The sequence below is a fragment of the Mycteria americana genome, chromosome 1 (assembly GCF_035582795.1).
Source record: "Mycteria americana isolate JAX WOST 10 ecotype Jacksonville Zoo and Gardens chromosome 1, USCA_MyAme_1.0, whole genome shotgun sequence".
NCBI classification, from domain to species: Eukaryota; Metazoa; Chordata; class Aves; order Ciconiiformes; family Ciconiidae; genus Mycteria; species Mycteria americana.
In genome coordinates this window covers 95501358-95527696 of record NC_134365.1, presented here as the reverse complement: position 1 = coordinate 95527696, position 26339 = coordinate 95501358, and the positions used below count along the sequence as shown (strand labels likewise).

At 38.3% G+C, this 26339-nt stretch overlaps 1 protein-coding gene across 3 annotated transcripts; it reads right to left on the bottom strand.

Annotated features, from left to right (window-relative positions):
• Positions 1 to 680: 680 nt before the first annotated feature.
• Positions 681 to 26334, bottom strand: ATG3 (autophagy related 3). Of its 3 annotated transcripts, none has more exons than XM_075513205.1 (12): positions 26190 to 26334; positions 23018 to 23059; positions 19668 to 19717; positions 18350 to 18420; positions 16365 to 16472; positions 14273 to 14322; positions 12169 to 12250; positions 11615 to 11649; positions 10687 to 10842; positions 9887 to 10014; positions 2691 to 2759; positions 681 to 899 (listed from the first exon to the last, which is right to left on the bottom strand). In XM_075513205.1, exons 1-12 carry the CDS (start codon positions 26259 to 26261, stop codon positions 818 to 820), a joined length of 945 nt encoding a protein of 314 aa, XP_075369320.1. In that variant the 5' UTR covers positions 26262 to 26334; the 3' UTR covers positions 681 to 817. The 3 variants fall into 3 exon arrangements, with proteins under 3 accessions (XP_075369320.1, XP_075369329.1, XP_075369333.1); XM_075513214.1 differs by lacking the exon at positions 26190 to 26334 and adding an exon at positions 24179 to 24219; XM_075513218.1 differs by lacking the exon at positions 23018 to 23059.
• Between the last annotated feature and the right edge of the window lie 5 nt (positions 26335 to 26339).

Here is a 26339-nt window from a genome sequence, read left to right as displayed (position 1 = left end):
GATGCGTCCGCAATATTTGAATTCATAAACAACCTCATGTATATTTACCACCAAAAGGAAACCATGCTATTAGACTACCAGTTAGGGTAGCTGAGGCAGACAAGTAATCAAGGTTGAACCTTCCTCTACCATAGCAATCTTCTCCCTTTACCCCCAAGCTGTAATTTTGTCAATAAGACTGTTCTTGCCTTTATTACAAGATGAACAGACTACATAGTAATATTTCTCTTTTGTCTCCCCAAAAATTCCATCTCAAACACTAATCTTGCTCAAGTGTAAATCTAAATTACCTTTCAGAGATTGCATAGTTACAGCTATTTTAGTTTAAGATGTAGTAAAACTTTCCTAACAAGATGATCACTTACTTTCTTTCAGCTTTCAAAATCCTCCTCCAGCTACAGGAAACATAACCATTCATAACTAGGAAAAAGCCACACAGCTCTCAAGTGAATTTAAATGGGAGGGGGAAATCACATTTTCAGGAATCAGCAATGAAGCCAAAAGCATTATGCTTCTACTAGGAAAGTAGATTTTAGCTTCCAATATAGACAAAAATAGTCTTCTGTTGAAAGGAAATTGAAGGAATTATGGAGAAAAAAATCCCACCTCTTAGTGCAGTGTCTGTATAGGAATGAAAGTGATTTATTTATATTACACACAAAGATTTTTATTAAAAAGGCTGGTAATGGAACATTTTATTTTAATGCATCAACTCGATAAAAGGTTACAGAAATTGTGTATAATGTTGTATAAGTCACATGGATGGGTTATTTAAAAAAAAGATTTGATAATTAGAGGAGGACATCTCTTATTTTAGTTACATCGTAAAGTGCCTTGTGTAGTCATATTCTATCGTTGGAATGACCGCCTGTACAAATTTCAAGAAAATAAGAAGGTACCTGAGTTTATTGTTAAGGAAAATGTGCAATAGCTAGAAATCCTGTAAAACAAAGCAGAAGTCACATTCAATGGTCTGCTCAACAGTATTTCTTGCCAATAGGAAAGGAACACCTAGCAATTCTACAGTTAGAGACTGGGAAATTAATACAGCAGAACTCTAGTAATGACATCTGATGCTTGCCCAAACATACAGACCTTCCTGTTTTAAGTTAAAGCAGGGAACCAGGAGTTATTTTCAATAAATCTTACAAACACCACACACATTTACAATCCCATTTACATACTTAGTATTTGTTATTAACAAATGCCAAGGTGAATTGCACCTAGCAAGGCTAATCCCTAGCTATCTTCCTGTAGTTGCAGGGAAAGCAGGCTGCTCCCTCAGTGTTTCAGTGACTCAGAAAAAGAAATAGGTTCCTGTTCTGAACCATCCTTTGAAAGAGCTCCTTCCTGTTGTTGAGGGAAAGTAGAGAGATTAGCTTTGCTAAGCCGAGAAGTCTGCCTTTGTGGAGACCTTCCTCATCTCCCTTGTGTATATCACCATCAAATGCATGTTGGGCCTGAATCTGCAGTCTGGCGCATATTGGATAATTATAAACTAAAGTATGTCTCAACCTGGGACTGAGACAAGACAGTGAACTGAAAAATTAATCACTACTTTCAACTGATAATTAACTTACATTGGTACTGGATATAAGTAAAACCTACTATTTTGGCATGCCAGTTTCATGGACCATTTCTTGACAAACACAAACTATATGATAATGAGGGAAGAAATTGCCTGTTAAAACCCCACAATTTGTTTAGCAATAGCAAAAAAGTAATCAAAATCTTGAAAATAAGCTATTTCTAACTATTGAGGAGTAGAAGACTTGAACTACCTTGCCAGAAAAGTTATTTTCCAGTTCAGTTTCAGTTGCTTGCTATACAAATTGAGCAAGTCTCAACTCACACAGTGAACGAGAATTTTACTGATTCAGGACCCATAGCTACTCAATAAGCCCCGCTTGCTTGCCTTATAGCAGCAAAAGCAGTTAGAACACTATTTTGAAAGGACACACTTGCTTCTAACATGGAGGTTACTTCAGTCAGAAAGCACAGTACAAAGCATACTACAAAGCATAACTAAGATCAGTCACCTCGCTAAAAGAAAATTCTAATTGTGAGGCATTTGATATTGATGTTCAGAACTGTTTCAGTAATTTTCATTGCTTTTTTGTCAGCTGAATGTTTTACCAAGATATTGCTTACATGCAGAGTAGAGAATAATGGGACCTCCACACCTTTCAGAAATTAATCTCAGATTCAAATCTAATATAGAAGCTGATGAACCAAGAGGAGTGATTACACTTGGGCCAAAGTCTATGAACCTCCAGCCTCATCCTCCTACACTGCGATCTCAGTTTCATACCCACAGCTACCTCATTCACACACCTAAAACAAGGGCTCAGTCCTGCCCCTTCAATCCTACCTACTTTCCCCGTTGCTCCTGCCACCCCTCCACTCCCCTGCAACAACTGATTAACAGAGTTTGTTTGCACAAAGGAGCTCATCCCAGAACTCTAGTAAGCGCTACCACAAACAGTTGTTTACTGCTTAAAATTAATGCAATTAATTTTAATGCAATTAATTGTAATTGTTTACTACTTAAAATTAATGCAATTGTGTTGCATTAAACAAACAGTTGTTTAATGCAACACAATTGCATTCCAGCTTAGGAACCTTGAGGTAACAGCTCCTTACACTGCAAGAAATTGCTCAGAATACAGTGTAGTAACAAAAAAGGATACATGTGAACTCCAAGTTCTCCCCCACCTTCTGCAACAGTCTCAATTATTTTCTTCATCACTTCTGCATGCCTGAAAAACAGATCAGAAAGTTAAAATATTTTAAGGAAAAAGTAACTCCCTCTTCAACTCAGTAATATTATGTTTTGTGCAAATTAAATAGTTTTGGACTGTTAGCTTCAGAAGCAGCAAGAGGAAGCTTTCAGTTTACTAAGGAAAAAAATCTCAACAATAACAGAAAGTTAATATTACTTGATGAACATAACATTATTTGCCAGCTACTTACATTCACAAGGAAAGAGAAAGATGTTCTATGCTATAGTGTAGACTGAGTGCTATAATGAGGGTCAATACATATTGCTTGTCGGTAGTGTAATTGCTAATTGCTAAATGCCACAGAAGCCACCAGGTAAGCCCCCAGAAGGTAAACCTCACCAGCAGCAAGCCACAAGAAGTTCCCAGATGACACCTGAAAAATATGCCTAGAAATTGCTGCAACTTTTTTAGCTGCCTCTGCTGCACTCTTAAATTTGTAGAACTTGCAAGGTATCAAACACTTATACAATTCATAGTTCCCTAGGAAAGGCAGGCTAAACCAACCCTGCAGCAATTCAGAACTGTTGCTCTTGGACTGACTTGGGTATGGAAACTTTCTCTGGCTACAGCGGTAACTTGGGTTCTGTGGCAGATCAACAGTTTCTAAACTAGCTGCTTCTCTCTTGTGACTGTTATTGTAAAGCACTACAGGGGAGCACAATCGTTTCCTCAGCTCACTGTATTTTGACATTAAGTCATCAGTGACATACCAGACCTACTATGAACCACACAAACATTTGTGTACAAAGCTGATCCTGGGAATACAACATGGGATCACAGAATAGCTAAGGTTGGAAGAGACTAGTCATCATCTAGTCCAACCCTCCTTGCCCAACAAGCAGTAAACCAGAACGGATTGCTCAGGACCTTGTCTGGTCTGGTTTTGAATATCTCCAATGATGAAGACTTCAAATCTTTTCATGATGAGTTACAATTCAGAAGTAATGGTCTTGTGTTCAGGATAGTTCTTATACCCCATAAACCAGGGGATGAAGAACATAAGAAATCAGAGGGGAGAACTACTGTATGGTTAATTGATGTTTCATTTATATATTTTAAACACAAACTCCCAGGTTGTATAACTCATCTTACTTTCATCTATACTTTAACTTTGTTTTAAATTCATGATTCTGTAGGCAATCTTTATAAGTGAGGTCACACAGGGCTATGGACATCCACCTACACAACACTGCAAGCTAGTTAACAGTAGTCGTTTAAAAAACCCACCCTGAAAACAACCTACATGCCTACGGAGAACAAGGAGTAGTGGTAAGCAGAGTTTGCATAACTTTCTGACCACACTTTGATACCATTATGCAAATCTGAATAGCTGACTGGTAACTGGCATTTAGTATTTACCTACAAGGTTAATCATACTGCCAGCGACTGCAAACGCAAGAAGGAAGCTGTTGCAAAGTTACCAAGACACATTGTAAACAGGAACATGCAAGTCTGGGGAAATACTAAAGGTCAGCATTTGTCATTTGCTGTGCTGTTGGTCTTTGCAAATCAGCTAACCCTCACAGTTCATTCCAATTCTGGATCTTCTTGATGCCCCTGCAAAACTGTCCTAGTTTTGGCTGGGATAGAGTTAATTTTCTTCCTAGTAGCTGGTATAGTGCTGTGTTTCAGATTTTAGTATGAGAATAATATTGATAACACACTGATGTTTTGGCTGTTGCTAAGCGGTGTTTACACTAGTCAAGGCCTTTTTCAGTTTCCCATGCTCTGCCAGGTGCACAAGAAATGGGAGGGGGCACAGCCAGGACAGCTGACCCAAACTGGCCAAAGGGCTATTCCATACCATATGATGTCATGCCCAGTATATAAACTGGGGGGAGCTGGCCAGGGGGTAGTGGTTGCTGCTCGGGGACTGGCTGAGCGTCGGTCGGCAGGCGGTGAGCGGTTGTATCATTTTATTCCCCCCCCTCCCCCCCTTGGGTTTTGTTCCTCTCTCTCTCTTGTTGTTTTCCTTCTCATTACAATGCATTATTACTATTACTATTATTTTGTTCCAATTATTAAACTGTTCTTATCTCAACCCACGAGTTTTCTTACGTTTGCTCTTCCAATTCTCTCCCCCATCCCACCGGGGAGGAGTGAGCGAGCAGCTGCGTGGTGCTTAGCTGCTGGCTGGGGCTAAACCATGACAAGAACACGTGTGTATCAGGTGCCAAGGCCAGTTGCTTCTATATAGGAACCCGGCCACTGTCAAAACTTAAGCTTTGACCTCGTCCATAACAGTGGACTATTTTTTGTACTGCCAAAGGATACAGGTAACCTTACAGCTATTAGAAGTCTTTAACAGGATACTGGCTCAACTTCATGCATCTTAATAACATTTCATGCATCTTAATAACATTTGTTCTTTTCTGTTTTCTAAGGACTAGATATCTGGAATTCCATAACAGCCAAAGTAACGGTCATTCTCACTGTCATATAGTTACTCATGAAAAGCTTTGCAGGTGCTTTATAAACTTTCAAAAGTTTGTTTCCTGTTTTCAGTTTCCTTCTGTAAGAAAATTTTGAGGAATTAGTATGAAGTATGTATACCCTTCAATGGAAAGAAATAAGAACTTTGGGAGAAATGTCATCTAAAATACCCTGCTATCTAGAAGTCTCATTTTTTTTTACTTCTGAATAGAAGTCCCCCGGAAGTAACTTTTAACTCAAGATGACTAAATATACTACATGCTCACCAGTGCTTGTTCCAGGACCTGTTTGTAGATCACCTGAGCTGTCAAATAGATCAGATATTTAAAATATCTACTAAAATCACTTAATTTACTTTCCAGTATATCAACCAACTCTTGAGGTGGTTCAAGTAATATAAACGAGTTACTGTTCATATTCCAAGTCATAAACACTGCTGTTCCTATTGAAAATAAATGGAGATATACAGAGTTAAGACCATACATTAAGGAGTTAAAAATAAGTTGAAAGAAGCTGATTGAAAGAAGCTGAAATAAGTTTAATTTCTTAGATTGATTAGATGATCCTTTATGCTCTCATCAGGAATGTTCACTTTCCAGCCGAAGAACCCCTCTCCTGCTTTGCAACTGACCAAAGCTGTCAGTCAAAATATTTGTTATTAACTTCACATTGGAATTCAGCACAGCTGACATACTGACATTGTCTGAGTATCAGGTGGAAGGGAAATATATACCATCAGAAAGTAAAAGTAAAAAATAAAAGCCTTCCTGACATAGGGGGGGGAAAAAAAGCCCAAAAACTAGAAGCTTCCATAACAGAGGGTAAAATACAAGGCTTTTTAGGACAGTGTACTTTCAAGAAAAAAAATTACCCATGAATTTGATTCAGTGTCTGTAACTACTCACACACAATGAGACAGGTGTGGAAAAACCCAAAAATGACATCTTTAGGAGAAACATTCAGAATCTGCAATAGTCAGTTAACCTTAAGATCTACAATTCACTGATCCTTGCACTTGCCTCCAGTCACTCCCCTACAGATATTTAGAGTACATAAGAAGGAAAAAGAGTTCAGAAGCCTGTCACCATTTATTCTGAAATAGAGAAAAATAAGCCCTTGGAATTAGTGCAAGTAATTCAGATCTAACTGTAGATGTGTTTAGTAGTTACCTAGTTTGATAGCCCCTTCATAACACCCACATAAAAAAGTTGAGAATTGTGAGTTGCAGCACCTAACGAGGAAGTTGACTGTGTTCCTCCCAGTACCATAAAAATGCTGACAAGAAATACAATTTACAGCACAGCTGCAAGATGAACAGTTTCAACTAACTACTCAAAATAGAAGCAATCTCAGGCAGCTGACAGCGGCACCCGACTGCCATTTCTTTCCTTTCTCTGACGCATGACATAGGGATAAACACGTTACAAGAAACAGCCAAGTAAGTTTAGGATCATGCACATACCCTACGTTACACAATTCTTGTAACGCGCGGGTAAGCAACAGCAGCAGAGCTAGCTAAACACTGGTACTTCCTAGCTAGATTAAGAACAAAACAACGTTTTTGGCTATTATTTTTCACCTCAGAAGCCCAGACCTTGTTGGCTGTTAGCCTTATCAATTTAAGAAAATAGAATAGCTCACCTTGGAGAGTAAGAGAATGTACTTAAAACCTCCATTTTAGATACACTGTTAGCCTCTTTCTTTACAGCTTCAAGATGATCTTTTCAAACCTTTGCGATGTTAAGCAGTTGCCGGTCAAGTAGATTACTTTTTGAGAAGGACTAGACAGCTTCCTCCACATTTAAGACTACCAACAAATCTGTCTCACTGTGATATCAATCATCTCTTTCATGCTTAAAAGACTAATTGGAACCAGTGCCATGATGCAAACTATTTCCTCGAGTGTAGATGTGGATTACATAACAAAGGCACTGGCACTTCACTGGCTTCAGAGGAAGTGAAAACATGCACACAGAGCTCTCATCCATGAAGACTCTCAGTCCAAATTCACAGACTAGCATTAAATTGGTTCTTACTCTGCAAAGGTATTTGCAGAATTAAGCAGATTACATTGCAGCCACAGCCCAGTATAAAACCCACAGGTCTACTTAGTGAGGACTGTCACGCCCAAATATCTGGTCATCTTTGTGTCTTCTGAGAGTGCCCTCCCAGCCTGCATCCATCAACACGAGCTTCTTCCCAACCAATTTATTAGCAGGGCTTCTAGCAATCACTAAATTAAGCGTTGGCTTCAGGCTTTTTTCCCCTCTTTTTCTCCTATTAATCATCTTCCTAGTCAGTCTGTTAAGCCTTCCTACATTCATCCCACCTGACACTCCTTCAAAAACACTAGTTGCACAAAAAGCTGCATCCCTTTTTTCGTCCAAAACCCTGCAGACAGCAAACAATAAGACAGTCAAAGTCACTAACAGGTTGACATATTAAGACTGATATGTTCATATAAGGTACAAGAATACCTTATTGGATCAAACCAAAGGTCTACCTCATCCTGCTTATTATCTTATAGCACGTGCTCAAGAAAGAGGCAAGAGCAAGCACCTAGTAATGCCTTCCCCAAAGTACTACTATTTTGCAGCAATATGCAACCCAGGGACTTTCTAATTCTGGAGCATTCTGATAACTTTACTTTTAACAACTCTTGACAAATTCTTCTTTCATTAACATCATATTGCTTAAATAAATGTTTAGTTTAATTAGGTGCTGCGTGAAGAGTTTAATCCTTTTTCTGGCTTTGAACATGCCAGCAGTGAGTAGCATTCAATGCCACCAGTTTTACTATTAGAAAAAAACTGAACACCTATTACTTCACCTTCTGTGCCATTCATGATGAAGGTCACTGAAATTCATAACTCCTCCCTCAGCTGCCTTTTCCAAAGCTGAAGGGTCCCAGGTTATTCAATCATTTCTTATGAGAAAAAGCTTCATAACCTCATGTTATGCCGGGCAACCCCTCTGTATCTTTTCCAGTTTTAGTCTTCCTTCATCTCACAGACTACAGAACAGATGACCAGAGCTGTACTGCAGTATTCAACATGTGGGTGCTCCCACAGATTAATAGAGGCCTTATGCTATTTTCTGTTCTATTCTTTATTCTTTTCCTAACAGTTTTCTAAGTTCTGCTTCCTGTACTACTCTTGAGCACCAGAACTGGCATTTTCACACGTCTATTTACACATTAGACGTGTACTATTTATACATTAGACGTGTATAAATGTATAGACAGACGTGTATAAATGTATAGACAGACGTGTATAAATGTATAGACAGACGTGTATAAATGTATAGACAGACGTGTATAAATGTATAGACAGACGTGTTAGTGTAGACTTAAACCTGACGATTTAAAGACCGACAATAAACTTTACCAGTTTAAAATTTTCTACAAGACAGCTAAACTGGGGAAAAACCTATTTCCCAGTTGTACAATGGCTTCTCTGCTCAATATTGTCCAGATATAAGCATGACTGCTTGGTGAAAGCAAAGACTGTTGTAAAGCAGTAGTTAAAGAACTATGAACTGGAAGAAACATGAGATACAGATTAACAAAGCCCATGAATATACATTCTCATAATATGATCAAAAGTACTTGGTGCTTGGACCATAAACTACTTGGTGCAAAGCTCCCTTGCTCGCTCTCTAAAGAATAGTATACCCTTCCCAAGACTAATCTTATGATCAAATAATTCCTAAACCAGAAACAAGAATGTTTTGAGTCTGCAAAAACTACCACAAGCTTGTCAATAGCAAGCTGATTATTTGACACCTCAGATAGTGACATGGATCCCAGAAGTGTTTAAGTCAAAAGAAATTACAAGACTTAAAGGGGCAATCTGGACTTTTTTTTTTTTTAAACATGTGCAAGACTACAAAGGATATCTCTTTTTTAAAAATCAGATAAAAGCCCAAACTCGTATCTAAGAACTTCATACTATCAAGAAGCTGAGGAGTTACACTGTTTAAGATATTGGCTCTGTATCACTAAGAAACCTAAAAGGATGTTAGGGCCTACATCTAAGACAAAAGGCACCTTTCAAAGACCTAGAAAAAAATATCTGTGCAGCTAGTTGAACTACAGACTCCCTATGTCTTGGGTGAGAAATGTGGAAAATGCAACAGAAAAGACCCTAGAAACACAATTGTGTTTTGCACTTGTATTCAACAAATATTTCGGTGTGGCAATTAGAGGACCTCTATTTATCAGCGTAAAATCTCAAGGACTTCTGGGGGAGCAGAAGGTAGCTATTACAAAATAAGAAAGAGTTATTTAATGTTCAAATAGCTTTTTCTGCTCCCAAAGTATACATTATACATTTACCATCCCAAAAAAGCACCAAATGAAAGTATAGGAGAACTTTATTTTATAGAGTTCTAGTAGCCTGCCATCTTCTGGAGTCCATAGGAAAGTAGAGGAAAAGAAAAGTTGAGCAGAAAGAAGACAGCTCTAACTGCAGAATACACTTGTGGCAGTGAGCACTGGAATGACTTCAGAGAATCGCTGATATCTTCCTTTCATACTGTCTCAGAAGCTAACAGACCAATATGGCAGCCAACTGTGGAAATATGTCCAGAAAACCTGAACCAAATCCTTAACAAAACCAGTGAAGTGCCTTGTGTCTGCATGCTGAACCAGACCAGAAACAAAGACTTACCTGCATGGATGAACTGAGCACATGGGAGGTGGAGGAAGATGAGGATGGTTTTCAATGGTCACTGTTTTTTTGACATGATCTTGACTAATATCTTCATACATATGTTCTACTGTTAAAGGCTGACGTTGCTATATGGGAAAAAGGAACACAAGAACAAAAGCATTACTAACAAAGAATCTTTTGCTTCACCTCAGCAATTCTAACATTATTAACAGATGAAGCACCATAAATTATAAGCATCTAATATACAACAGTTCTGAAGGTACACTGAAAGAACCAAGCATGTTAAAATCCATATGGTGTAGAAATAGTACTGCACAAATTTTTGGTTTTAATATACCAGGTGAATGGTAAAGTCAACATATTTGAGAACCACCTAGGTTCATATCTAGGTATTTGAGCCGTAAGCCCTAACCAACTTTAACTCAAGAAACTTAGTCATTAAAGTGAAGAATGATTTAGCTAATCCTCTCCCTCTGAAGATCATGAAAACATATACCTGCTTACTTGACTAAGTTTACTGAGGTTATTACTAGCTCTACAGAGCTAACAAACTCAAATGACATAGCATATGATTTCCTTCCTTCCAAATGTGCTCGGTTACCAAGTACAATTTTCAGTGGAATTGTTCCTACTTCCTGCAAGTACCGTAAGTCCTGTCTGCAACCCTGACTGTATAATGGTTTTCTCACCATTTCTTCCTTTAAATTTCTACTGTGAATAAGCAACAAAACAGCCTTGCTATTTGACATGGTGAGTCTAATCCCATAGAAGTGGCGAAAAAAACAACATAGCTATACCTCATCATATCCAAATAACCAGAGCCTTGGAGTTTGGTAATATTTGTCATAAGTGATGTAGAGGTCATAAGTTCTAGTCTGTAGAATAGCATCTTCCCCGCCAACATCAACTTTTGCTTTGTTAGCTTCTACAATCTGTGTCGTGTCAAGCGTTGCCTGGTTCAAGGTAAAAATGACAACATTAGTTTAGTCTTGTTGGGGTTCCCTCCTTTCCCATCCTAAGTAGTTACGTAAAGCTGTAAAACTGAAATTAATGTTCTTAAATGAGCATTAAAAAAGCATAGGCTTTTGGGTTTTGTTTTTATCTTTAAGTTAGGAGTATCAGTTTCTCTCCCACCAAGTGGTTTTGGTTTTATTTTTGGTGGGCTTTTTTATTTTTTAAAAAAGGTCCAATTTCTTAAGGAAGCATGCAACTACATTGTCACATCCCCCTCCCTTCTTTCACCAATAACTTTTGAACCCAACAGACAATTCCAATGAAATTCAGAAGGCAGAGGTCTCGGTTTATGTGCATTCATGAAGACCTTAGCAGAGTACCACAAATAACGATGCCTTCTGTTTTCTCTCATGACAGTCTGGTGCATCAGTGTAATCTACTAAACCTATAAGCCACTCATCCTCCACATGTAAGCCTCAAGAACAACCACTGCATTTTTTACCTCTTGTGAATACAGCACTGTGTATAAGCAGAGCGAAAAGGATCAGCAAAAAAAGCAAAGTTACTGTGATCAAAATCTTTGAGAACCTAAGAGTTAAGGCTACTGCAGTAGGTTGGCAGGAGACAAATCCATAGGAAACCAGGCTCAGTAATACCACTGCTCATAACAAGCGTGTTATGTCAGCCATTTGTTATCATTATTTTCACTTTGCTTGTGCTCATATTGGTGATAAGCATTGTAACAGACAAGATAGAGAACTGTTCACTCACATCATCTGTCTCCAATAGCCCACTTTCTTCATACGCTGAAAAGAAGACCCATAAAATTCTGTGTTCAGCTTGTAGCTAGTCATCATATTTCTCATTCATAAACAACTCCTTTAAAACAATCTACATGTATCTAAAGATGTTTTATTCAGGTAGACTTCCCAATCCCCAAACCAGACCATACCTTTTTAAAATACAAATTTGACTAAGACTATAGTAAGTACACCATGAGCAATCCTTAAGTGGTTTTAAGTAGGCAGACTGAGTTTAAGTGTAGGTATGAAGCAGGAAGGAAGCTGTGCTAAATCCCTAATTTATACTTGCTTGGATCTGTTCTGCTCCTCAAATTAATTTCCCAGTCACTAACATTCACGCAGGTTTTGGCACACAAGAGTAAACATGCATCAATAAGACCATACAAAAGATGATAAATAGCATACGCCTGCTGAATTTTTCAGCATGCATTCCATGAAAAGAAATAATAGCGTTTTCTTAGAGTGTATTGCTCTAATTAAAGGCCTGAAATAAAGCACATCCCACCCAATTTAAGGAAATACCTTCCATGTCTGCAGCTTCTCCTTCATCTTCCTCATCATCATCTTCACAAGATGCTGAACGTTCTGTTATTTTTATATTATCCTTTAGAAGTTAAATTGAAAACACTGCTTTAAAGACTGCTGCATCTACACAGCCTAACAGCCCCCGCAAATTTAAGGTCTAAGTCCAGTCAATACATACAGCAAACCAGAAAAATAATTTCTGCAACATTAAGGAGGACTACACTGAACTCAAATACTTGCTTATTAACCAAACTTAGTTTCTAAAATCCTAGTATGAGATAGTAAAAATCTGCTAAGGAGTTATCCTTTGACTTTGTAATCTAGAATGATTTAATTCCTAAGCAAAGAAGAATAAACATGGTGTTAAACAGCCCATAATTTATTTTAAAAAAAACCCACCTATCTCAAATCAAAGGTAATGACTAAACAGCTATGACTAAACATGTAGGTTAAGATTTTGTATATCCTAACCCACAGCCAACTGTGCAGCAGTTATCATAGCTGGATATCTCAAGTTGGAAGGGACCCATAAGGATGATTCAGTCCAACTCCCTGCTCCTTGCAGGACCACCTAAAACTAAATCATATGGCTAAGAGTGTTGTCCAGTTCCATAAACTAAGTGTCATCCAGTTCCATAATTGTTTTTAAAACACTACAGAGTCCCAAAAGGCATCACATTTTGATATCATTGTCTGAGGAAGCACAGTCCAACAGAAATGAATACAGCACAAGCACTCAGCCAGCTTTTTCTTTTGGGTATTGTGGGCCTATGCATAGCATTTGAACCCAACAGACAACCCCAGTGAAATTCAGAAGGGGGAAGTCTTGATTTGTGCAGGTTTCATGAAGACTTTAGGAGAATACTCCAAATAATGATTACAATTAGAAGCTGCTTGAATTGTAAACATCAGGTGGCTGGTTTCCTCATAAAAACAAAATGAAACCAAACCAAACCAAACCAAACCAAAAAAACACCAAAATAAGTAAGAAACTGTTTGTGAAGTGCTTTGGCAAACAGAACATTAGCAGAAAGAGAGTTGTCCTTCTGGACTGGACCTGTGGTCCAAGAAATGAAGTACTGTACAACAAGCAGGTTTTTCTACATACAATATATTAGAAGTGAAATCCAATTCATAACACACAACAGGAGTTAAGAATCACAGTAACATTCTGCAAATATTGTGTTTTGCAGAAATAGCAATCACCTTTAGGTATTTCTTAGAGTGTTTCTTCCACCCTTATGTTACTGACTTGTGAAAAAGCAGTATTTTTACTATGTTCCTATGTTCAGCACAGTCTCGCTTGAAATACATGTATTTCACAGTTCATCATATCAACAGCATTTTGAGCTGTTTACAATTGTGCGGTAGCATGTGGCAGCCCATTCTCTTTCCCCCTAATTTTTATAATCCAAAGCTTTGTGCTTGGATGGTTTAACAAACTCTCACAGCACACAGACAGAATTCCACCTTAACAACCAACTCATCTTTAAAAGCATTTTGTGTGTCTCTGAGTTTCTCCACATTTCTTAAACATGCTACCTAACGCGTTTCCATTTCAAGTACTTCCAACTGTTTTCAGTTTCCTGAGGACTTAAGTTTCAGATTTGGCTCCTGCTGCAGAGTGACTTTTTGGAAATGTGCAGAAACTGATGACTTCGTAAGATGTATACATTTAAATAGTTTTACTACTTCTAAACTTGAGGGCACAAGCCTGTCAAACAGGACCAAATGTGTTAAACTCTGCTTGCAATAGTTAAAGATTACAAAGAAATACTTTATATCCCTACATTATTCCTCCATATAAAAACTTCTTTACACTGGATCTCCCACCATTAGTTTCTTGAGACACAAAGGTGCAGTATCACTGTAAACAGAATTTCATTTTCAGTTTGTAGAAGCCTCAGTGAACGCATAGTAATAAGGAAATGCACATGCTTAGACTAATATCATGGGCTCTGAAGGTCAATGTTTATCTGCAACACACCTAGTGACAAAGTATATTTTAGTCTTTCACAGGCAGTACTAGATTGCTGCAGGTAAGACTTCTATTACCTTTAGGTCCTGTAATAAAGCAAGAGGAAAATTTAGAAACAAGTACCTTACTGTCTAGTGTGATCTCCTTAACTGCTTCTGTTGCACCCACTATACCTGTTAATTGAACAAGAAGTTTGCATTAAAAAAGCTTGTTGCTTTGTTACAGAATAGCATAGAAAGAGGTTGCAAAGATTTCAGAAAGCAGCATATGATCTTTCCAAGTTATATCTCACAACAATTTTGATATTTGAAGGGTTGTTGATTTGGTATTGGTAGCATGCTTGGTGCTGCACATCCATAAACAAACCATACCAGTAACACGGAACACAACAGCACAGCTCTTGCACGTCATACAAATTTTGTTGATGGAGCACTGAAAAGTAATTTGAATTTTTAAGGAATTTTTGCATAAAAGGAAGTTCAGGATAGGCATCCATGTCACAATAATGGAACTCAACTTCATGAGCAAGGCATGCATTTATGAATATTTCTGAGCATCTTGCAAGCAAGGTGTTCATGACAAAGCAATAATGTAGCAGAACACTCAATGCTTCTTGCTGAGAGGAAGTAGGGGTAAAAAACATCCCAGATCACAGTAGTATCAACTCTTGAGTTCCTCCCTGTTAGCTTTCTAGTTTTACTGCAGCTCTCAACCAGTACTCTTTGGGATATGTGACAAGATTCTGCTTTGACACAGTAAATTTATCTAATTAACTTCTTCAGAAAATAAGTTAGATCATTATGGAGAATGAACGTGGAATCAAGTGACTGCTCAGCAGAAATAACTGTTTAAAGAAAAGGAATGCCAGTTGAATGCTGCTTGGAAACAATGCATTTCTAGTGGCTGTGTGATCATTTACATATTTCTTTTCCTACCAGAAAAAGTAGTGTTATAAAGGACATCTATACAGATGGGTGGGAACAGATTTTATCTCCTTTGACAGCGTTTGGAGGCCTGGCCAGGTCTAGTCAGTCTTACAGTTGTGCTACCACAGCATGCTGCCCAAACCAGTCAACCCTAAAAACAAAAACTTGGCAGAGGAGTCTATCCACAACAGGGATGGAGAACGCATCCTTAATTCAAGGCTATGACAAAGCTATGTCAAACTATTTTTTTGGTGTGGTCAAACTATTTCTTTGGTGTGAAATACATTTAAGAATTACCAGTGATGAAAAATGTATATCTACAGAAACAAAAGGCATCTTATCTTCTCCCACCCTTTTTCTCCCCAGCCTGGCTGAACTATTTAGAGAACTTCTTCTAGATTACAGTGAGAAATTTACACCAACGAAAGTAAAAACTGAGTGGACTACCTTCTAGGTTTGGAAATGGTGGAGAAAACATCATTGAAAGACAGAATTTCATTAACTCATGATAGAACATGAAGAAACAGACTAAAACTAATGAAACTGCCAATTCTTAGAACAAAAGGATTTTTAAGAGGCTGTGCTAGAAAAGCTAATGAGATAGATTCACGTAAGCAGTAATTTTTAGACTTCTTTATAAACACAAGCTCATCTAATGACTTAGTGTGAAAAATGATCATCTCCCACACTCATCTCTGTATTTAACAATATTTTCTTTCTTTTTAGTGCCCCCCCACCTTCTCCCAGTGACCACAGATACTAAGATAATAGCTATTTTCTAATGATTTCCCCTTTTAGCTCAATCCAACAATTCAACAGAATGGGAAACACTGAAATAATTAAGTTAGTTGAGGTCATCGTTAAGGTAAAGATCTCAACATGCTTCACATGCAATCTTACAAAAAAAAAAAAAAAGCAGAAATTTGCATATTCTTCAAACAAATAATTTAAACCAGAATTCTCTTCACAGGATCTCCTTATTAAGGAATGAGTCACTACACAGCTCATTTTTTAAATAACTTCCTAGAACTTTAATAGGAGAATACTGAAATAATTTATTGTCAACAGTTCTAAAAAGTAGCCTGTTTCAAGCATGTACAGGCATACAGTTAAACACCTGAGCAGTCATATACCAATCAAGTGGGTGGCTGGCAAGGTAACTTATTTCTTCCAGATTAGATACTAGTACACAGCCATCTATATACAAGAAAGATTTTTACTTTCTAAGAGTGGAAACTGAAAATCTTTTAGATTACCAAATGCAAAGTCTGAAGCAAGACTTTGAATACCTGCATTGTGAAAGGTGTCTACCCATCCCCCATCACCATCATCTTCTTCTATAATTGCTTCCTGCTCATCTGAGTATTCCATCTGCTTACATCTTTTGTAGCACGGCACTGCAAAAAATTGCAAAACAAAATGAATGCAGCCCTTCCTATACAAAACTGGATTGGAGCGAGAAATTATCCTACAAGGCCTTCTGAAATGTGGTAGTCTCTCATGTATCCTTATTTAAGGAATCCTAGAGCTATATTTCAAATGCAAAAGCATGAACTTAAAATATGTTGATGTGCTGTACCCGATATTTTATTTCATGTACAGTACAACACTTGCAGTGGCCTTAAAAGTTCATTCTTCTGTTACCCATTAGAGAATTTTCACACAAACTCATAAGGATTAGAAAAGAATTAACTTCTCATGTCTCAGACTGCCTATCCATTTGCTAACAACTGGAGACAACCTATTAGTTTTCTCACAATACTAAACAACTTTTAGTCTAAGTACAACTTTGCCTGGATTAGCATCAGTTTACTGAACTTATTTGTCTTTAGAATTCTGCTAAAAGTTTGCATCAGCTATTTTTGCAATGTTAGATATGTTTAATTATAAATTAACATCTAGAAGTTTAGAAGAGGTTAGAATTAATGTGTTCTTTAGAATAACTTCAGTCATATGCATTACAGAGCCATTCAAGTACAGATTTATACAAAGTTTTCAGAAAATAGTCAAACAAAGAATGCGGGTCTGATTAAGGCAAAACAGACATTTTCCAATATCATAAACAAAGACTATGTAAAAAATGCTCCTTTTCTACTAATGTGGAGAAAACAACTGCTGCATGAAGCGCGGAATTTGTAAATTGCTCTTAGACCTTTCAGAAAGGGAGAAGAGGGGTGTGAAAGTCACAGTGAAGAGAAGTCCTCCAAAGACTTCCCAAATGAGGTCTGTAGGATGGCTCCCGGCCTCACCTATAGCCCACAACTTTTACTCAGGTGGTAGGCCAATGTGTCACCATCAGCAGGAAACACATTATTTTGAAATGGGATCTAGAAGGGTCAGAGCCACGTGGGATCCTGGAAGTGGGAGGAAAAGAGAAACAAAGTAGATCACTTGGCCATCCAGCCATCAAGACCATCTTAGGAAAGTCTGTCCAGCACTACTATAAGCATTTTTCCACGATAGCACACTGCAAGACTCCAAAAGCCAGCAAGTGAAATCAAAGCATAAAATACAACCCAGTGCAAGTAAAAATCTTCTCAGGCTGTTCTTAGTACTGACAGTTTACCTAATGACATTATGTTTGACACATTGTCCTGGTTTCAGTTGAGATAGAGTTAATTTTCATACAAGACACACATTTTCATACAAGACACGCATTTCATTTTCATACAAGACACACATTTTCATACAAGATCTCCTGAGAAAATTATTTCCCTATGGTTGTTCCAAAACATTAGCTTTCTTATCCATTAAAAAGGTAGTCACCACAAGTATTATATATACACACAGCTATGAACGTGATCAAAATTTTATTTAAAATTGTATTGTATGTTATAGTTATTGAAAGAAATAGTGACGTTAGTCCCATATCTGAACTAGAAGTATCAGTGTCACCACGAAAGACATTTCGGGAACACTTCAATAGCCCAAGTTTTCCAAAGGAAAGAGGAAAATAAAGATACTTTCCTTTTAGACACTGAATATGAGCTGAAGGACAGGAGAAAGGAAGGGCAGAAAAGGAGGTTTATAATGTTTATGCTTCATTTCTACTTCAGCAAGGCAAGCTGCATTACTAGTATAAAGCCTTACTAACAAGTGGTCTAAGGAAAAGATTTTAGATGTGCAGGAAAAACTTTTTTGATATTGCAAAGCCAAAGCATCCAAAGTGCAAGACATTTGCTTCCCCTGTCAATACAGACAATCAGTAGAGTTGATAGCACAGTTAACCATGCTATCAATCCTAAGAACACTTATATTTAAACTTCAACCTTACCATTTTTAGTTACCAAAAACTGTTTGTCTGTTGGCAGATAAGCCTTGACTTTTAGTTCTTCTCCTGAAGCCCTGTAAAATGAAGTGCACCATAAAAGGTTGAGAATTTGATGATCTGCAAACAAAAGAACCCTTCTACTTTCAATTTTTATCAGGAACATTTTATATACTCCTTTTGACCTATACTCAGAATCTGTTTCCTATGACTTCACTTTTGCCTATACAAAGACTTCGATATAGGTACGGGGTCAAAAAGGTTGGCCACCCCTAAACTATGGAGCCTTGGATAAAAACTATTTTCTGCTTCAAAAAACTATTTTCACTTTGAGATGGCCAAGAAAAGACGGGTTGACAGAACAATCTAGTCTATATGAAATTTTCTAGGATTGGCAACAACACAGTCCCAAATGCTTCTAGAAAGCAACTTCAGAAAAAGCAAGAAATAGACCTCTAGAAATAAAAAAACTGCCCATAGTTACCAGAGCTCAAGTAATCTTTGCCAAGCTCATATTACTCAAGCATTTGCTTTCACCTTCAGTGGTTTTTGATTTGGAATAAGAGTCTAATATTCTAAATAGCCTGTTCCAAACTGCTGGCACACAGGCCAGACTCAACATCTTGTTTTCTCTGAAGGAGACAGTAAAAAGGCAAGAAACAATGATTCAAGTATAATAATTCCTCCTTCAGCTCTTCATGGCCCAGTATAGAGCCAAGAATCTTGATGATACCACCCACACAGAAACTGCCCATCTAGGCACTAACTGATTAGTTTTATAATGCTAGACGCCAGTAAAACATGAGGGAGCACATTATTTGCAGCCTTATTGCACATGAAAGAGAAGGGATTTCCAAGGGCAAGCACTGCACAAAGTGATCTGATGTGGGCCAACTTGAACCAATGTAATTAACAAACGCTTGTCTAAAATACCCTGATTACAACTAGTTCTTAGCACTTCCAGTTGGACATAGCCTTTGCTTTTTCAATCACCAATACTAAGACAAGCTAAGGGAGACAAACTACTACTGCAGTTGAGCACTGAAAGCATTCACAGTATGTACCAGCTTATTTCCTCTACAGCCTTAGGAAAACAAAACACAATAATCCCAAAACAAATCCTTATCTCAACTACTGCTACACAGAGCAATAAATACATCCTGCCTGACTTAAAGATATCTTAATCATAAAAACAGCAGAAGTTCTACTGCAAGGGTCCATGTACCATTCTGAAATGAGACAACTGTATAGCTGCATCCAATGGAAACACATCAAAGCACAGACAGGGATGCTAGCTTTCTGTAATTCTTTTGCTTTTACTTACCATTGCCAAGTAGGGCAGTGGTGAACTAAGTGATCTCCAGCTGCAACAAACTGTCAAGGCAGGAAAAAAATTAAAGTTCTGTTAAATATAGCACAAGAAAACAATCTCAAATTTTTCTCAGGATTAGTATTTCAGTTGCACATTCCTTTGATAGATTAACTATTTAACTAATGATTGTTTACATCAGTTTGATGCTTTCTTTTAACTCCATTTCTCAGCTAACCATGAAAACTCAAAGACTACATCGACTTCACCTGAAGTAAATGCACACTAAGCACAACAGCAAATTCAGATAAAGTTTCAAAAGCTGCGGTATTACCTACCAGTCTTGTAACAAGCAAAAAAGTTTCCTAGGCCCAGTAACATTGTTTACTTTGTGACGAAGAAACTGTTTTTATTTGTGACTCTTCAAAGTTTTACAAAGACAATGAAAAGCTTAATGTAAAAGAAATATTTAATTCTCTTTTGGTGTTCAAAACAATTTTGCAGCAAGAAGAAAAGCAAGACTGACATCAATTCATTGAACCAGTGAGAGAACTGCAACAGAAGAATAAACAGTATACGTTTTAAGTAATGACCATCACTATGACAGTTCACCACTGATGTTAACTAAATACGGATAACCAAGTACTCAGTACATTAAAAAAACTTATGTATAACCTTGTTCTGAAGAAAGAGCTTTTAAAAAAATCCTCACTCTACTTGTTCTTAGTATCAGAGATAAAAGCTTTCATAAAATCACATCACTATTTCAAAGCAATATTGGAAAACTCATACTAGACTTGTGTATGAACTCAAAATTGACTCAACGAAGTCTAACCCACTGGGCTTATTTTTTGTACACATAAATTGAGGAAGGCAAGCCTGCACTTAAGAACAGTGATTTGTGTGGTCTTTGCACCAGTTACTTTTGAAAACGAGGTGCACACCTATTGCTACAGTTGCTTTCTTGTCTTAAAATGCTAGTTTATAACAACATACTTCCTAGTTGACCAGAAGCTGTTGTAGAGTGATGCAACAGGCTTGCAGTATGTCAGCCATTTTCTCACCATGTCCTCCAAAGCAAGGCATATCAGCGTACTGGGAAACAGCAAAACATGCACTGCATATGGATTAACAGATTTAATCTCTGCATAAGTGCTTTCTTTCACCCATTTTCCAACAAAAGTCTCTAGCAAAAATGAAATCTTCACTTTAAAGAAAACAGCAATCCCTCCTAATACACATGAAACTAATTTAAAACTCATTAGCCTTTATATAATAATAACTAACACATGGAACTCCAGAATTATTTAAAATTCTCTGTTCAAGGAACTGGAACACTGTTTGTGGCACCAATGTTAAAATATATTATTAAAGATAAAAAAATTTAAAGTGTTCTTTGTGGGTCTAACAGATGCAAAAACGTAAAACGATAGTTGAAATTTCATTTGCATTTTCTTCAGCTTAGGCAGCAAAATTACCCAGCTGATTTCACTTCCTATTTATCAAGCACTAATGCTATCTCATACCTGAATCAATTTTGTAAAAGTGGCAAGAGATCAATTTTAGGACAAAAATCTTATTTCTACTCCTGGAAACAATGATTTTTAAGATTTGCCTGTACTTACATATAAAATTAAAACAGGTGTTATCTCTGAGGTATTAACTACTAAGAACTCATGACAGGCAAGAATTTGTTGAAGTTAAATCAAGTACACAGATATATGAAAAGAGGGAGTAGGTATTGAGTTTGGTTAATCAGTCATCTTTAGCCTTATCGCTAATTGATTCATCTTCAGAGGCAAGTCACAGGAACCCCACAAAGTCTATAAAATAGTCAGCATCTCAGGCTAAATTGATATTCATTACCCAAGAAATCCAAGCTCATTCAAAGCTAACATCCTAGCATCATTATAGATGATTCCAATTCTTCTTTAGCAATCATTACTATATAAAGACCAAAATCATCAGGGAAAAGGAAAGACTGCCAAAGGGACAATCAGCAGATCCATGCTCCAGTCTCATCTAAATTTAACAAAAAATTAATCTTGCTGTATAACTGCTTCCCTTGACTACCGCTTTGAAGGATCCAATTTATTCATCCTATCAGTATCTAACTTTATACAGAGAACACATACCATTCGCATTCTCTTACTGGTGTTTAAATGCTGCAAACGGTTTAACGTAACATAGTGTGATTCTTGCTACGTTCTATAGAAAGTACCTTTTCTTTCAGTACCACTGCAAAGTTTTCTCCCATAGATCAAGAAGGGTTTAAGCATTAGTAGAATATTTGTCTAGACTTTCTCTGTAAAGTTATATTTGTTTTATATATGTTCGATTATAAATATATTATTATGTAATATATAATATATAAACATTTATATACACACACACATATATGTATGGTTATCAGAACAGTAGAACACCATGTTGCTAAGCCTGTTTTTCTGAGCAGTAATCTTCTGGATCATAGAAAGCACAAACTCTTGCTTGCCATGCAACGTAGCAAAAAAGTGCTAGGTACCAACATCAGGGAAAATACTTCCATTCATATTATCTACCTGCATCAGTCATAATTTGTTCCATGTTTTTCCATCTCATCTTCACATTTGTGCATTCTGTCTCACATTTTTCTTTCATTCTACCTAACAGTCTTAACATTGTTTTCTTAGAACTCTGTAAAGACAATGTATTTTCAGAACAGTAGCACTTTAATATGAGAAAAAGCAGAACAGTGAAGTCAAAGTAGCACTGCACAGTGTTTTACTATTCTAGAAAAAATCCTGTTTGTTTCTCTTTGCAGCAGACGCCTTAAAAAACTACAACTGCTTGGCAGCGATCCAAAATAAAACCAGCCTAGAGCAGCTTATAGAGAAGTGGGGGGGTGGGGGGGTGCTGCAGCGGGGAATCATTGGATACTTGGTGTGGAAAAGCATATGTAATGATTTAGCCAGAGCCTTGGAAGGAACCACAAGTGAGGAAAGCAAGGACTGTTCCCAAGATACAAGTTCCCCTTCAAATTCCTTACGGGAAAGACTACTGAAATCAATGTATTCCTGTTCTAGTCCTTAAGTCCCATGACAAACAGAGCTGTTGACCCAGCATGAGCTTCCTTACAAGCTTTACATGACATGCTATAAGAAAAAAGCATTCCACATTCAGATGTCAAGCATCAGGATGAATTCTGCTGTTGATCTACTTCATCTGTAGATTAGAAAGGCCATTTAGAACTCCCACTTCATGAAAATTGTTTCAAAAAGCAATAATTAGTTGGCAAAGACATGAACTGTTTGAGATGAACATAGTCATCTTGAGTAAAATTTATCATTACTTTCAAAATATATTTCAATGTTCTAAATACTTACTTCTTCAGGTGTAATTACTCCAGTTTCTTTAAACTTGGACTCCTGCAATAAAGAAAGTTTAGAAATTTTGAGCTCTACTGACAAATCAAAGTACCCTACTTTACTGGTAAAGAAAAGTGTCTGCTCTACTTTTGTCTTGGAGCTAGCTCTGTCCGCAGAGATCTGTGTACCAGCTCAGAGGCAACTTCTGCCAGGGCTGATATGCAGCTTACTTCCATATCCTATAACGTAAAGCCCAACAAAATTACCTGTGGCAGAATGTAGGGTATTATGAAAAAAGATCACATATACAAAGTAATATTTTTACTACAGCCAATTATACCAATAATGAAGAAAAGATCCCCAGCACTCACATACATTTGCCAGTAAGAGACAGAAAACCAGTTGGAATCAGTGATTCTCACAGTCAGGACTTTGGAAGTGTTCTAGGCACTGAACAGCAGTGCAATGCATCAGTATGAGGTTTTGCAGTTAAGAAAGGTCATGAAATGAACGACCAAACCAACTTTTCTCTGTGGTAGGAAAAGTTATATAGAAAGACTTAGTTATTAACTTTTTTTTGTACCTATTTCTGTGCCTTCATTATGCACCCCATAGAAACGGTTTTGATTTTCTCATATTGTCTTTTTTTTTTTTTATGGAGGAGAGAATAGATGGCAAGCAGCAACATGATTTAGTTCTGCATGGAGAAATGAAGTACTTGTGCGTTAAAGACGACATCTATGAAGCTTAAGGATACAACACTTTTTAGCATATTCAAACCTAGAGTAAGTGTATTTTTTTTCAGACTTCTGTTTCTGTTTTTTTTTTTTTTTCTTCAGAAAAGCCTCAAGCACCAAGGAAAGCTACTGTTCCCCAGCATTAGAGCTACTTAAGAATGGCTTTTGAAAAAGAACACAGTTTCAGCCACGGCATAGATCACTTTTCAAGTTTTTGCATCATCAATTACTGAATAACTTCCTGCCCTAAAGAACTCATGATTTTTTTCTATCAAGACTAAAAGCAGCAACTGAAAAGTACCTTACTTTTGGCTACAACTTCACCTTATTCAATCATTAGGAAATCATTAAAGAAAACCAGCCACTGCTTAACTTGGTTATTCTTGATGCTTCACCCTGATGCGTTCTATCACCTGCGCTATGTAAAAGGAAACGAGCATACCTGTTTCATACAATACTGATTACTTCCTTTCTCCCTCATTTCTAAAGAAGAGACATTTAAGAATGAGATTAAGATAAGCAAAACAGCAGTTGCACAAACACCATAACATCACTATGTGCTAGTTAACAGAAATCAAAGAAACTCAAACAACCCTAATTTAGCAATTTGGATTGCTGTAAACCTCAGAATTCTAGATAACACATTATGCAACACCACAGTGGAGATAACTTACTATTTAACCTCAAAATGAACTATAAGCAGTGGGCAACATGCACAAATTTATGTTTCTGGAATTACATAAGAAAAATATGTAAAATATCCATCCTCTGTTCCCTGAGGGTAAAGAGTTCACTTTTTCATCTCTGTACATTCTGTGGTATGTATGCTAGTGAGAGACACAGGTCTACTTTCTTTCCAAAGTTACCAAGTTGGAGTATTTATTTAAACCCCTTGTAAAGGGAACATATACACATAATACTACCACCTCCCATTTGTGGGAGGTTCTAATCCTGCCTCCTCCCAATAGTACATCTGGGCACGAGAATTCTTCCACTATTACACCAGCTGTGTATCAGCAACTGTACTGTGGTAAACAACTCACTCCACCTTTCCATGCCACAACTTCACTGTAGCCCATATATGTCACATTGGTGGGCAACTCTAGAAAGGTCCACTATCCAGGCAAGAGCATACTATACACCACAGAGGGACAAGTTCAATTAATAACTGAGTATCACTGTCTTCTGCTCAAAGATCTAAGCTGCAGAGTACAAGGCATATAGAAGGTCAGACCATAAAACCACAGGCAGAGAGATTGCTGTCATAAACAATTACAGTAGAAGTATTTTTTCAATAACATGGAAAAATGTGAAAATCAGTAGTGAAAGAACTGTCGACAAGTTAAGCATTCACACACAAAGTTGGGTTTTACGTAAAGAATTATTTGTAAATAGGAGGCAGAAGATGGGATGTAGTCTAACAACTGCAGAAAACCACAATTTGTTTCTACCTAGATAAGCAATAACAGGCATTATGACAGATGTGCTGCCCACCTTTACAAGCAGACACTTACAATTTACTCCCAAGAACCAAACAGCCCATTTCTACTATTCGCAGTTACTTTAGCGCACAAAGGCTTGTATTAATATAGTAATGCTGATACAGAAATAAGCTATGCTACATAACTTTGTACATGCTCACATAACGAAGATATGACTAGGTTTTTTTACATCAGCTGAAGAAGTTGCACTCTTATCCAAAATAACCATTGCAACGCATTCCTGAAACCAGGCTTAAGCCTATCAGTACACAAGCACCTTTGGATTTCCATTCCTGGTCACACAATCAGTTAAAATTTAGCCGCTTTAATAGAAAACAGCAACAAATAAATTATTCCTCGAGCAGTAGGACCAACAACACCTGGTATTCAAAGGCCTGCACCTCCCAGGTGAATGCTCCCATCCGTAATGGGATCCGAACTCCAACTCAGCTTCCCTCCATCCCCACGCCCCGCTGCAGGATGAGGGCCGATGGCTTTGCCACCGCAAGGCTGCCCCTGCACAACCTCCCCCTGAGGCAGGAGGGAGCGCCGCGCCCTCGGAGACACTCCGCCGGTTGCGTAAAGCCACCGCAACGACAGAGTTCCCCGGGCCCGGACGGCAAGCGAAGCCGCAGTCGCCGGGCGGCTTCTAGGCTCCCTCACACCCCACCGGGGCGGCAGGGAAATGCCCGCGCAGGCGGCAGCGGCCGTAAGGAGCCACCAGCGGGCGGGCAGCGGCCGCACTGCGGGCGACACCCCGGGGGGAGGGGAGGCCGGGGCCGCTCCATCGCCACCCGCGACCCCGGCGGCTCACGGCTCTGCGGCCGCCCCACCGCAAGAGGGCGGGCGCGTCCCCCCACCCTTAACGGCTCCAACGCCTCAAGGGAGGGCGCGCCGCGCCGCGCCGCGCCTCCCCTCACTTCACCTCACACACCCCCTTCCCCCCCGCCAGGCTCCCGCGCGGACCGGCACCTTGAGCACGGGGGTGAGGTACTCGGCCACCTCCAGGGCCTTCCCCTTCACCGTGTTGATGACGTTCTGCATGCTGCCGGCGGGCCCCGCGAGGAGGACAACCGCCTGCCCCGCCCCTCGGCCAACGATCTTCGCGGCGGTGGCCGCCCC

Excerpts from the sequence above, each read along its gene's own strand:
- ATG3 (XM_075513205.1), bottom strand. The coding sequence starts at position 26,261 with ATGCAGAACGTCATCAACACGGTGAAGGGGAAGGCCCTGGAGGTGGCC. Across the intron at positions 16,473-18,349 it reads GTTTTTGGTAACTAAAAATG|TGCCGTGCTACAAAAGATGT; the intron begins GTAAGGTTGAAG and ends AATTTTTTGCAG. Across the intron at positions 12,251-14,272 it reads AGATCACACTAGACAGTAAG|GATAATATAAAAATAACAGA; the intron begins GTACTTGTTTCT and ends TAACTTCTAAAG.